General features: G+C 39.4%; 2 protein-coding genes across 2 annotated transcripts in view; one reads left to right on the top strand and one right to left on the bottom strand.

Annotated features, from left to right (window-relative positions):
* Window positions 1–1,939, top strand: part of LOC110069666 (kinesin-like protein KIF28) — a 20,966-nt gene extending 19,027 nt beyond the window's left edge. The window contains exons 29-30 of the mRNA XM_089284448.1: window positions 84–140; window positions 644–1,939. Coding sequence (XP_089140574.1) covers window positions 84–140; window positions 644–778 — 192 coding nt within the window. The 3' untranslated portion in view covers window positions 779–1,939. The remainder of the gene's footprint in view (window positions 1–83; window positions 141–643) is intronic.
* A 4,066-nt stretch (window positions 1,940–6,005) lies between these two features.
* LOC149114821 (uncharacterized) lies at window positions 6,006–13,021 on the bottom strand. The gene is made up of 8 exons (XM_089284447.1): window positions 12,947–13,021; window positions 12,572–12,640; window positions 11,961–12,035; window positions 11,448–11,519; window positions 9,751–9,959; window positions 9,280–9,405; window positions 7,142–8,698; window positions 6,006–6,871 (listed from the first exon to the last, which is right to left on the bottom strand). The coding sequence occupies exons 1-8, from the start codon at window positions 13,015–13,017 to the stop codon at window positions 6,444–6,446; spliced, it is 2,607 nt and encodes an 868-aa protein (XP_089140573.1). The 5' UTR covers window positions 13,018–13,021; the 3' UTR covers window positions 6,006–6,443.
* Window positions 13,022–13,770: the final 749 nt, after the last annotated feature.

The following is a 13,770-nucleotide window of genomic DNA, read 5'->3' as shown; positions in this document are numbered from 1 at the left end:
GTTGAAAAAATTTCCTTTATTGTAACTGAGTTCGAGAATTTTGCTATAATTGAATTAGTTTGCATGTTTAATTTTTATCCCAGAAAAAGATGCGAGAGTTAGTGGAGATTGCTAAAAGTAAAGGCATTTCGACAATAGAGGTACGTGGAGCATGCTTATTAAATCATATGCATAAGACCAGATACAGATCTAATACAATAATTATACTAAACGAGCTGAAGAGAATGATATAAATAATAATAAATTGATTATACATACTAGTTATGTAACACTTTCGAGTGGTATATGGAATATACATATGTGACTTTAGGCGAGTGTGTATACCAAGAAAATACAAGTTACAAGTGGGATGCTCCACGGTATACCACGAAAAAGTGTTACATAACTATTTTATACCATGCCATAGAAAATACAGAGACATGCATTAAAAATGAACTTCCACGACTCCGGCCTGTTTGAGGCTTTTTTTTTCCATATGTCGATAACACCACCAAGTTACAGAATGTCCTTGAAAGTGTCTTTGAATGTGAGAAACACACAGAGTGGTGAAGATTTTCAGATGACTTATAATTAATGATAAGTTTGATTTTGCCTTAAGTGTACCTCCCGTTTGCTTGATAGTACGTCATCTTTGTTTAAACAGGTCGCTGCAGTTGAAGATATCTTAAATGGTGGTGAAGGCGACAAGTTCAAAGCAACCGCGGACATCATTCTTCACGCACAGAAATCAACCGACAATGACGGCAAAATCAACAGTACAGCCTGCTCAATCCAGTGAATAATTATTAGATTAATATTTATTAGTTGCACATTTTATGTGGACTTCTTGGCACACATCTGTCGTTCATTTCAATTTGTTAGCAGAGAGCTAAATCAATTCCGTCGGGAACTTCAGTAACTTTAGCATAAAATTGATCGTATTGTTGTCTTGAACACTCTTTTTGTAGTGATATTTCCGCGTTTTTGTTTCTAAAAGACTGAGATCGGAACGTGGAACGTGCAAAAATTCAAGAAAGTTGAAAGTTAACGAAGTTAAATATTTCAAATCGCAGATTTAGCCACGAGAGCTGGTATTTTCAATTAATATACCAGGACTGAATCTTTCAACTGATCACGTGATGTTATTTACAATTCCTCCCTCTTTTGATGCGGAAATTCGACTTGTCTTGCAGTGATCAAGATTACAGAAACGTTCCTTGGCTTACTTAGTTCCAATGAACACTTCATAAAAAGCGTCTTTTCAATTCATTCCCACGATATCTCCCCTATCCATACTGAAGTAAAACAATCTGCTATACATTTTGTGATTCATTTCCCTTATTTTCTCCAAACGATACAGGAATAGTGCATTTGTAAATTGACGAAGCTCTCTTGCAACATGCACATGCAATTCAACTTAGTCAATTTCATGGTCTTATTTTTTTATGCTTGTACAAAGGATTATCGCACCTATGGTCGCCCGACACTTATTCGTATGGCCATTATCATTACTATAACACTCGTCTACGGTTACTCGTTTTATATTTAAAGTTGCATCGTTATTTATTTATTTTTCTCAGGTAGTGTTTTCACTATATTTAACCAAGGGCATGTAAAGTATTATTTATAGAAGTCGGGGGAAAATTCAGTGCAAGTTTTAATCAGCAATGTTTATTTAGCAATGTTCACTACGTGCAGGTTCGTGTAGTGTGAAATGTACCCTAATAGATGTAAATATAGTCACTTGAATTGTCGTTTTAACGTAACGAGCACCACGGGTGGAAATGTTGTTTCCTTGCTTTTATGGCTGGACGTAACCACTGAGCGGAGCTAGTGACGTTTGATCTCCTCAACACGCAATAGCACACTGTATGACAACATGCACGAAGCACTGACTTTGGTAAAGCCGTATGAAACGTTTGTTTCTGTTTTGTGGAAAATAAATGACATGTATTGTCTACTCAGTCTCTTTATACTTTAAACGGGTTCTTAGGTCAGTTCTCTTTACATTGAGCGTTCTTCTCTTTCTCGTAGTGTCATATCTAGGTTTGCATGCATTAGCGAGTTCGACCAGCTCTTGTTTCTAACAAGAAAGCACTTGAGGTTTTGAAGATCTTCCAAAGATGTGTTATTAGTTTACACAAAGTGCATTTTATGGAGATTATCGGATCTTGACCGTGAAACCGACCTTTAGATCAAAAAGTGTTCTGTAAAGAGATATCGACGAATCGACAACGACGAAGATTCATTTATTATCATTTCACGGGTCTTGACTTCCGGTGGTACGGGTCGACTCCGTGTGAATTTAGTCGAATCATCAAGTACCTCAGACGAATAGACTTAGTTTGGGTGTATTGGGCATGGATGGCCAAGTACGTTAAGAGACGCGCCCGTTGGCTTTTAAAGGGCGCCAGATAGATTTGCTCTGATTTGTTAGAGCATATTGTGCAATGGTAATGGTAAAGGTTTTGAACTTCTTTTTCTACGTCCAAGGGTTGTACATACTTTATGGATGCATAATACACTATCTGTATAAAAATACTGTAGTTGTAGTCAGGCATAGTAATAAAATCTTAAAAGTTGTTGTCACTGACTTAAAAATCTTAAAAATAGACGTTTCAGCTAAAATACTATTACCTCCTTCAGTGATGAAATGAATGTTAACGGCGTCTAAATGTAAATGAGATGTTTTATAAGAATGTGAGGAACTCGCTAGAGATTAATTTAGCATTTTGTAAATGTCTGGAATATGCGCGTGGTCATTAATTGAGTTCGGTTCGCGAATGGAATGCCACGCTTCCAAGAACAACCTACGCGACCACAAGGGGCAGCGGTCTAGGACCTTGGCATTATTAAAATCAAATTCGTGGTTGTTTTTCATACAGTGTTGCGCCAAAAGAGAGTTCTTGTCACATGTGAGGACGGCTCTTTTATGTTCTTTTGTTCTGGATCTCAGTGCTCTAGATGTTTGACCGATGTAAAGTTTTTCACAGTTTTTACAATTGATTTTATACACGACACCAGTTGACAGGTCTTGATCGAATTTGTCCTTCGGTTTCTTCAGGATCGAACCAACCGTCTTGACGGGTTTATGAGCAACATTTACGTCGAATTGTCCCAAAGTTCTTGCAATTTTTTCAGAAATTCCTTGAAAATATGGTAAAGTAACAGAGCCTCTGTGGCTTTGTGGCTGATTTAATGCTTTAGGTGGTTTGGTTCTTTGGCAGCCTTTTAAGAATTGGTCCGTGTTCACCATTGGTTTTGAGTGCGTCCACCACGTGTTGTACTTCGGACTTTTTGTCTTCGTCAGTCGACGGAATATTCTTTGCTCTGTCAAGAAGGGTTCTTGCCACTGAGTTTTTGTGTGGCCAGAAACGCTCAGTCCGAAGTACAACACAACACGAAGTACAGTTGCTCCAGCGGCTGCAATGAGTTTGCTAATAAAATCTATCTATCTATCTATCGCATGCATATTCCAGACATCTACAAAATGCTAAATTAATCCCTAGCGAGCCGAGTTCCTCACATTCCTATAAACATCTCATTTACATTTAGACGCCGTTAACATGTATTTCATCACTGAAGAAGGTTAAAGTATTTTAGCCGAAACGTCTATTTTAAGATTTTTAAGTCAGTGACAACAACTTTTAAGATTTTACACTATCTGTACTTTACCAGAACCTTCTGTCGACCCTCTCTATCCCAGTAAGGTTAAAAGCTTATTTAGGTTCTGTCCACACTACGGGGGGAGAAATTTGAAAACGCAGCTTTATTACTTCTACGGTTTAGCCTGCCGGCCACACTAGTCCGTCACGAAAACGGAACTTTTCGAAAACGCTCTTCAAACCGGAGGAATTTGAAAACGCCGGCTTTGCGTTTTAGACTGGACGGAAAACATTTTGAAAACGAAGCTTTATGAAAACGATGACATTGCGATAATCATGATTTACCTGCCCTTTTCCTCCAACACAAATCCAAAATGACCGTTGATTATTGCGTTTTCGAATTTTCTCCGGCGTATTTTAGACGGGACGTTATTTAAGTATCTCGCCTTAAATTGCAACGAGCAAGCCCTCCAATCAAATGGCCTCCAATCAAACAACCGTTTGGTGCGTGCGAATGTTTGAATTGCAAATCACACGTGTTAAGATAAGATAATGTATGCGGTACAGTGAACAGTTATCAATGGTTGAATTTGTATGACTTAATAAGCTTTGGTTATTTTCGCATCGCCACATGTGCTAAGCTGTCCTGGCAGTTGTTTATTTAAATGTTCCTGAAATCGATGGCCTTTGTGGTGATATAGACAGAAGGGGAGCGTAGGGGCCTATTAGAAACCGAAAAACCGCGGAAAAAATCGCCGAAAACCGCAATAAATTTCGCCCAAAACCGAAATGAAAGCCGCCACTGACAAAGCTTTGGTAGGCGTCACAATCTCTCTTTCCGTTATTTAATTTTTATACGTCTAAACTTGTTTTACTTTCCGAAGTTCTTTCAGCTTTTTCCCCCGTTAGTGCAGAACTCATTTGATTATTTTTTTGGTAAATCAGCTCTACAGAGCTATAGCAATGTGAAACTAGAAAAATTGCAAAGTAAAATAATTTTAGGTGCTTTTTGTTTGAAAGAAACACATTTTGAAGTTGCCTTTCGATTGCCATTGTCAGAATTTTCATTTGTGTAGGCACAATGGCAGCCGTATTTTACAACCAAACTACTTTATTTTACAAGCAAACAAACACTCTCTCCTTTGCTTTTATTCCACGTGAACGGAGCGAGTGAGCGCAATGTTATTCCCGCGACAAAAAGGGGGGACAACTCGCAATCGAGCTGTAGAAACTCGATGGTCCTCAGTCTAAGGCCAAAGTCCACAAGATGTTGTCCCAGCCGCGTGATACTTGAGAAATAGTCTTTTGCTTTGATGTTATCTTCAGCTATTCATAGTCTGCTTGGCAGCTTTTTACGACCCAAATAACGACTGCTAAACAGACTGGGCTTGTCATGCATTCCTCTAAGAGAAAGTCTGGGTAGAAGGCTATATAAGTGGTCCCTTAGAATTAGAGTTTTAGCGCGACTGCAGGGTGCAACTTGGCAAAACCAGAAAAACAGTAACATGCATTGGACATGAAAAAAATCCGAAAAATTGCCATCATTGCTGACAAAAACCGAAAACCAAAGACTGGATTGGAGAGCTTTTTTGGGCAAACGGTTTCAAAAAGCCGCACTTTTGAAACCGTTTTTGAGAACCTCCGTTTTCATCAGCGTTTTTCCGGGTCGTTTAAGTGTGGACGATAGACGAAAAGACATGAAAAAGTGTGATCGTAGCCTTAAATCAGATGAGATGCCGGATTAAATTAAGCTCAGCCCAATAACCGTGCGTCGTTTCAATTGATCTAATACGCAGCTCTTTGGAAACGAGAGTAATCAACAATAATAACGAGTAGCGTCAAAAATATTGAACGAAAACCCGTTGTTAAACTGGGAGAAACATTTTTTTTTAAGGATGCCTCCATTGAAACGACCGCCCGGTCACCGACATCGTTTTGGAGAGACCATGCCCCGAAGAACACCCTAAAGCTGAAAAACTCGGGCTTCGTTAGCGAATAAGGCCACAGTGTCTGTAAGCCCAAACATATTGCAATTAGATCTTTGAAGTGAAATGTTCTCTGCCAAATATTGTTTAAGTAGACCTATTAAGTGAATTTAGTCAACTGGAGAGGTTCCTTAAAGTCAGAACAAGTTTGCATTTAGCGACCAAAGTTTCACGCGCCTTGCAGCCGCAAGATGGCAGGATTCGATGTCCCGTGGACAGAAATCTTGAAATTTTTTTAACTTCCCATATTAATTTTTTTGTTCATTTTTGGACAATGTGTTGATAATTGTAAATAAAATCTGTCTCTGGAAAGAAAAGTAGGGGTCACCGAAGGTCCAAGATCGTTAAATCCAAGCATTATCTCGATTGATTAAATGGAATCCAATGTTTATAAAATTGCAATTGCAGTGAAAGTGAACTTTAAAAAAAGCTTCGATTTCTTGGGAAATGAACCATATTGTTCTTTTACTTCCCCGTGAGTCTCATTACAGTAAATTGTTAGTATACGCTGAACTGAATCTGAGTTCGTCATCTTGGAGAATGACATATCACATGTACTTCTGGTGAAAAGCTATGAACATGCGATGAATAAAGTAAAGCCTGCGAATAGAACTTACGAATAGAGCCTTAGAGCCTGTGAATAGACCCACTTCTAACACCAAAACGGCTGGAGCGATGACAGCCTGCTGCATCGACAGGCTAGGAAAATGTTTACTTGTGAGATAACATTTTGTCATTTATGTATCGATATGTATCATTCACGTATGCCCGTTGTCACAAGTGCCTTCAGAAACTTTAAAAAATGTGCACAGTTTTCATTTTGAACCGAATTTGAACTGAATTCCTGTTTCTATGCTAGCCTCACGCGGATTCTTCACATTTCTCCTTCGATGGTTCGATGACCACGAGATAGGCCGGCGTATGAAAGGGCAGACAGTTCTGTTTGCGCCCCTTGATGACATTTTGAGTTGTAATACTCCACGTGGAGACTGTGGATATCTTGTACATTCTTTGTGTCAACAGCATCATACTCATCGTCATCATCATCATCATCGTCATCTTGTTCACCTTCTTCATAAGTCAAAGTGATAACTCCACTCTCGTTTACGGCGCTGAGGACAGTCGGCATATCAATCTGTCCTGTTTGAAGCTGATTTGTAAGGACATTCGATTCAATCAAGTCAGGAATTTCACCATGGAAATCACTTAGAGGTAGAAGCAAAGCCAGACAGCAAGAAAAGGACCACTGCGGATTTTTACGCCATTCCTTGAGGTGACGATACAAAAACGCCACGTACTGAGCTGAAAGCAAACGAGAAATCGAAATTTATTTATACCCAGAAAGAAAAGGAAGAAAGAAGAAATAATCAAATCATTCCTCCCCTGCCAGAAGGCTTCAACCTGATAAGGCGTCGGTTCCAGGTTTCTTTAGGAAATAAACTCATCCCCGTTTTGCTAGTGGGTAAAAGTCATGCACTTAAAAAAATGACCGGCCTACCAGTCAAGTGACTGAATAACAGACTGACTGAGTAAATAACACATGCTCGCTTAGTAATTCTAGTACCATCTTACCAACAAGTAAGCCAATCACTAAACTGTTCGCTCCAAGTATTAATATCCTGAATAAGATCGCGTCCGTGTATGGGTCAATCGAACTAGGTTTTATCTGCTCTGCGGGAATTCTGCTCACAGCTCCAACACCCAGGTTGACAACAGTAACGGCCAGAGATATCGTCATTAATCTGTTGTCGGTCGAATCTTGTATAGGCTTGATCCAAGCAAAAAGCATTCCGTACATTCCAGCGATGACCCATGCCAAGCCAATGTATGACCTGCTCTCTTGTCCCACAAGAATCAAACCAGATGTTAGGATAACTTTGCGAGACATTTCAACAAATTCCCAATACCAGGAACGAGGATTGTAGTTTTCAAAGAGGAAACGCAATCCTGTGATCATTTCCTTGCCACAACCTGAATCCCGAAGTGTCTCCGCATCCGCCGTTGCTAGTCTTTGCTGTTTCCAAATAGCGACAAATGAGATGACAGGGAGCGCGACGACATAGGTAGCTGAAAAGTACGTTCCAATGAGTAAATGGTTGTATTGTGTACCTTGGCATTGTATGCTGTAATCTGCTCTCATGAAATTGTTACAGAACTCTTCTTTCTCGTCTCTGCAAAGTGTCCGGCAATTAAGTGGAAGGACATTGACGGTTTTAGAAGATGTACTCAGGTAAGTCACATACAAGAAGAAAAACACATTTCTGTACAGGAATTCTTTGGTCTCTGAGATGTTTCTTAACTTTTCGGTGTCGTCCGTGTTTTGATCTCTTAATATGATCACTTTACGTATTCCGTAAGCGACAAAAGAAAAACCAATGACGAAAGAATTCAGGGACATCAGTGCAAACAAGCTTCCAAAAGCATCAACTTTTAATCCCGGGAAAAGGCAGTGAATGGGTGCCACCTGAAGGACATCCATCTGGAGTATTCCTGAATATTTGGCGATTGCTTGCAAGGATCCCGGCCAATTTATGTATGAGAATGTTTGCAGTAAACCATACGTAACCTGATAAAAGCCAATCACGATCTTAAGTTTAATCAAAAGCACATCTATCAAGGGCTGCCTTCCATCCTCCTCAGTTTTTCTTTTCCTTGCTCTAACCAAAACAACAGTGATTATCAAGACAATGACTACAACTGACAACTGCGCCAGCATCCACGTCTTTGTTGAACATTTTTTGCACGCCTGCAATTGCTTATAGTATCCTGAACTGCAAACTGCACAGAGTGGACCTTCATAACCGTCCGCACACGGAGAATCTAAATCACCTTTGCAAGACTCTTCAGTAGGACACTTGTAAGGGATTGGTATCGGATAAGGGAATTTTACACTGGAAGCATCTAATTTTGGTGACGATTTTAAGAGATTTGAAATAAATTTTCTATAGAGGTCCTTGTGTGTCACGTTTCGCCATTTCCACCAATGACCAGATTTCAAAGAAGCATAATCATCTTGGCATTTCAGTCCAGTTTGTCCACATTTGTAACATTGTTCGAACATATGGGTTCGGTAAAATCCCTCCAAACATTTACAAGCTCGATATCCAGCGAAGAAATCAGTTTCTGTTCCTGTTGACGACGAAGAATTAAAGAATCATTACTACTTCAAACTATCTGCAGATCTAATCAAGTCTATCGAAGTTTGAGCCCCCACTTTTATGCAGAAGGAACACCCCAAGTCACTTGATTTTGTCAAGCCCTTGACCAGAATTCCCTGTGCCTGGTGTCCTGACATTTCGTCTGTGCAGGTTGCTAGTTTTAACCGAAGAAACCTCACTTCTATTCGCCAGAATAACCAAGGCAAAGCAAAGTTTGTCAGGAAGTTTTCCGAAGTTATTATTAGTATTATTATTAAAATACCATGGTAATTTTTGGATCTTTGTCAGGTTCACTTAAACGTATTATTAATTTTAATTCAAAGATTGATTCAGCTGTTGCTACAATGCAGTGTCACTTCACCTGGTCCCCAAACAACTTCTCGCAAAGTTTGGAAGGAAATAGTGCTATATCTTGTTGTGATAATTATATGGTTTGTAGTTTTTATGACATTTCAAAATAATTTAGAGAAAAATCGAATTAAATGAAGAAAGGCGTACTGCTGTAGAAAAGGCTGATTTTCAAAACATGGGCACCAGAATGGAGTTACTCACCCTCTGGACAAGATTTGCAATCTTGAACTTGTGTCCCTGGTGTTTTGTCAAAGTGAACAAAAGAACCATTTGGACATTTCTTGCAGCTTGTTTCCACGTAGCCGACATCGTCGGAATAAAATCCTCCTGAAACCGAACAATATCGTTTTTATTTTGATTTCATTAAAACATTTTAACAGATGGACAGTGACTGCAGAGAGTCTTCACTCTGACTTTGAGCACTACTGCACTATACAAGAACGACCAATTCACCATGCGTAGTGCGATGGCCAGCTGTGATTGGAGGAATTCCATTCACTAGTTTCCGCAAGGGAAAAGCATAGTTAACAAGGTTGGTGTTGCTGTTCTTTCGTAGCCCAACAGCCACATAGGTCTCCTGTTACCGTGTTTCTTGAAGGTGGGTATGTACGCCTCAAGAATTTTCCTCTCAATTCATTTTACGTGCAGATAATCTAAAAACTGGCTCAATACCTGCTGAGCATTTTATACATCCATCCTTCCCTCTTGAGGAAAAGTTGGAGAAAGTTCCAAGCGGGCATGGCCGAAATGACCTCTCCTTAGAATTGGCATTGTATGGAAGTTCTCCAAATCCAGAGGCAAGGAGAGCAGCTCTTAAGTATGCACCGTCATACAAATAGATGTTGGGAACTCTGATAGCTTCTGCTTCAGAATCAGGATTCCTATGAAAGAGCAGTTTGCTTTTGTTGTCAGCGCTTTGTAGTTACACAAAAGATGAAATCGCACTTTCGTTCCCAGTCTTCCCTTATGAAAAAAATGTAAGACCCTGCCTCTTAATAATATTTTCCCATAAGAGAGACTAGGGACGAGTCGAAGACCTTTATCCCAGCAGCAAAGAGTACAGTATTGCCTTTACACCTGGACAGGATGCTAGTCCGTCGCAGTCTATTGATGTACTTTAGCATTTTATCTTGTATTCCTGAGAGATCAGTGCCCATCTACGCTCATGCATGGATTATAACATAACTCATCGTTAATCTCTTTACAAGGCATCCCTCTAACATATCACTGTCTCAACACGCCAGTAGCATAATGTCCAATACAATTATGCCTATAACTGATTTCTGTTCTGCATTTAACGTGTGGTGGACAACAATTTCTTGAGGTTGAGTTTGCCTGTTAACAACTGGGCTTAATCAAAAACAACAATATAAGCCTACGTGGTTCCTCTAGAAAGCTGCGCTAGCTCAAGTAAACATGGGGTATGATCAAATAAACGAGAACCATGTGAGAGCCAGTCTGAGATTGAGATGGATTTATCTGAGGATTAATTAACTTTGGAAAAGGGCTCTCCCACAAAGGTCTCTCTGCATGCTATCATTATTAAATACCACTGCTGTACATGTACTTCGCCATCACGGGTCAGGACATAAAAATCGTTACGAATATCAATAGCCACAAATATTTTGAGCTGGGAATCTAGAAAATATCCGAGATAATAAGCTGATTTCTCCATTTGCGAAGTTTTCTTCGTATATAGCCGAAGGAACATCCGAAACTATAAGGATCGCATATTTACTGCAAGCTATTACATGTAGCCACTAATGGAACCTCTTCCATTGGTAATTCTTGGCGCACCTGTTAACTGACTGGTACGTTCTGGAGACTCTGCTTATCAAGTCTACGGGGCGCACCGTTACCATAGCTAAGTGTACAACCAAGTAACATAATTTATGTCTATGTCTACGGCTACGTCTACGTCTACGTCTCGGTCTGGGTCTGGGTCTGGGTCTAAGTCTAGGTCGAGGTCTAGGTCTAGGTCTACGTCTGGGTCTAGGTCTAGGTCTACGAATGGGTCTGGGTTTGAGTCAAGGTCTAGGTCTAGGTCTGAGTCTGGGTCTAGGTCTAGGTCTAGGTCTACGTCTGTGTCTAGGTCTGGGTCTGGGTCTGGGTCTGGGTCTTGGTCTTGGTCTAGGTCTGCATCTACGTCTACGTCTGGGTCTAGGTCTAGGTCTACGTCTGGGTTTGGGTATAGGTCTACGTCTGCGTATACGTCTACGTCTGGGTCTAGGTCTAGGTCTACGTCTATGTCTACGTCTATGTTTATGTCTATGCACGTCATACATACAACTCAAAGACCTCAAACGGGCTGGGGCCAAGTAAGTTATAAAAATAAAATTGTTCACGAAATATTCGTGTCCTTTACTGACAAATATATTGTACAGCGACTCTGGCCTTGAGAGGTGAATTTGATTGTTCTGATCGTCCTATTCTTTATAACCCTTTAAAAAAACAACAGCAAAAACAAGAAGAAAAATAGATTCTCAGCAACAAAATAAGAAACAAGATTAAATAAAAACAGAATAAGTATGTGTATATGTGAAATATCATGTATTTAACCGGGAGAGAGAGAACTCCACCAGATGAACTTCGCCCCATAATATGCCATCCATCCTTTCCTTGTTTATGTTTGTCCATCAACTTTTTTTCAGTTTTGTCTGATAAGGTCTTGTTAACGTTTTTTTGTATCAAAAAGGGTTCACTGTGCAAACACCTTTGCTGCCTAATTGGTGTGCATTTATGCAAATATCAGGACTTCCCGACGATTTCATAATTAAAGTTTGGTGGTTAATTATTTAAGCTAATTTATCATTTAAAGTTTATTATTAATCAGTGTAAAAGCAGTGAAATGTGCTCTGTGCTTGGTAAATGGAATACGTCACAGTTGAGATTCTAGACCACCAAGACCGCTAAAGGACTTCAGGCTTAATGTCTTCAGCTTTGTCCGGAGTAAAAATCTGTCACAAAGAGACCATACGTCACTAAGGAAATTGTATGCATGGTTTGTTTTCAACAAATATCCCTTTACTTTGCATGAAACATATCAACATTCAGACTAGGGCAATGAGGGTACTAGTATGAGCAAAAGGCTATGTCGTGTGATGGTCTGCAACAGGTCGCAGCGATTTGCAGAAAGTTGTAATCAAAGAAAAGTTTTAAACGCCTTATCATTCGAAAAATGAGGAAGTGACACAAATGGAACATCGTATAAAGCATTAAAATAATGTAATTAATGACCATAAATTTATACTGTCATTACAATCTGCTGTTACACAGATGGAACTACAGATAGTAATCAACTTCATTGTAAAAGGGGTCAGTTATTTAGTAAGGCAGTGAAATTATGTAATTTAGTGACAGGTTCTTCTCTTAAAGTACGAAAGTCATTGCTAATGCTCCGAGTTTTCAACTTATTTTTTTATTATTATTTATCACACTCGAAGGACTGACGCTTGCAATACATTATTACAAACTTCTAGAGGAGAGAACTTACACTGTTAAAGTATTGGTACGTCCAAACGCCTCAGGCTCGATTATCTTGATAGGGTTATCCGAAAGCATTCTTCAAAAATAAAAAAAACCACAGCAATCAGATAACTACAGAGCTTTAGCATTGTTCAAACTCGGTTGTTAACAGTTTTATTGTCTCGTCTTAGGCGGCAGCAACGTAGCTGATCGTAAACAACGTTACGTAATGATTTGCGTCATAACTTCATTGTTGCAATATATAGTACAGACATTATGTAACCACCTTCCACGTCGTAGGGTTATTTTGTGATAGATGCCAAAGACACCTTAAAGTTATAATTTTAAGAAGTAAAGAATCAACAGGTCGCCTCCACTACACTGGGTCCATATTAATACTTACATCGTCAACTGCTGCGAATGACTATGTAAAAAAGCTCGATGAGGAATTTTCTCTAATCCATTGGCACTCATAAATCTGAAATTTATCATCAAAAGAGGGAGATTGTTAAGGAAGAAGATCATTTTTATTGCGTTTTTCTATCGGTATTTTGTTAAATTTTTAGATGTGAATTTCACGCGATCTAACTCAATCAATTACAGAACTCCAAATGTTTGTATACAAACTAAGCCACGTTTGCTAATGCGAGCTATAAACCGGAATGCGGCTGGTTTTTCAGTGGAGTTTTGGAGTAGTTTTCCTACAGCGTCGCTCCGGGTATAGGATATTCAAAGCATTTTGGAGCTTGAAAAAAAAAGTCAAAACCTCTAGACCAAAAAGGTTTTGCCTGCAAGAAAAACGCTTCATAAAACCTGGCAGCTGTTTCGAGAATCACTGGTCAGGACTTTGTCAGAGCGAAGTACCCCAAACTCATTCCTCTGATTATCGGTTGGAGATACTTATTCTCAGATGTGTAATTGCTCGTGGGGTTGCTACTCATCAAACGAAAACTCCAGCAGGTTAAGGTATGGCTCCTCCACTGGCAAGGGGCTCTTAATACCCACCGTAGTCAGCCTTTGGATAAATTCATAAAGCGTCTGTGTATAAACACATGTACTAATCACATTATATACGTACAGGTATTCCACTTTCGTTAAGATGGCAAAAGTGCCATTTGATATATATGATATCATGTTATTTTCCAAATACCTATCAATTGTTCAGACCATTAGTTAAATAGAATACTTTAAAATCCCACCTTAAAGCCCAGGCCCTGGTTGTTCGAA

The sequence above is a fragment of the Orbicella faveolata genome, unplaced genomic scaffold (assembly GCF_042242905.1).
Source record: "Orbicella faveolata isolate gen_17 unplaced genomic scaffold, um_ofav_v1 contig_13, whole genome shotgun sequence".
NCBI classification, from domain to species: domain Eukaryota; kingdom Metazoa; phylum Cnidaria; class Anthozoa; order Scleractinia; family Merulinidae; genus Orbicella; species Orbicella faveolata.
The sequence above is the reverse complement of the archived record's forward strand: the minus strand, read 5'-3'. Positions and strand labels throughout refer to the sequence as shown.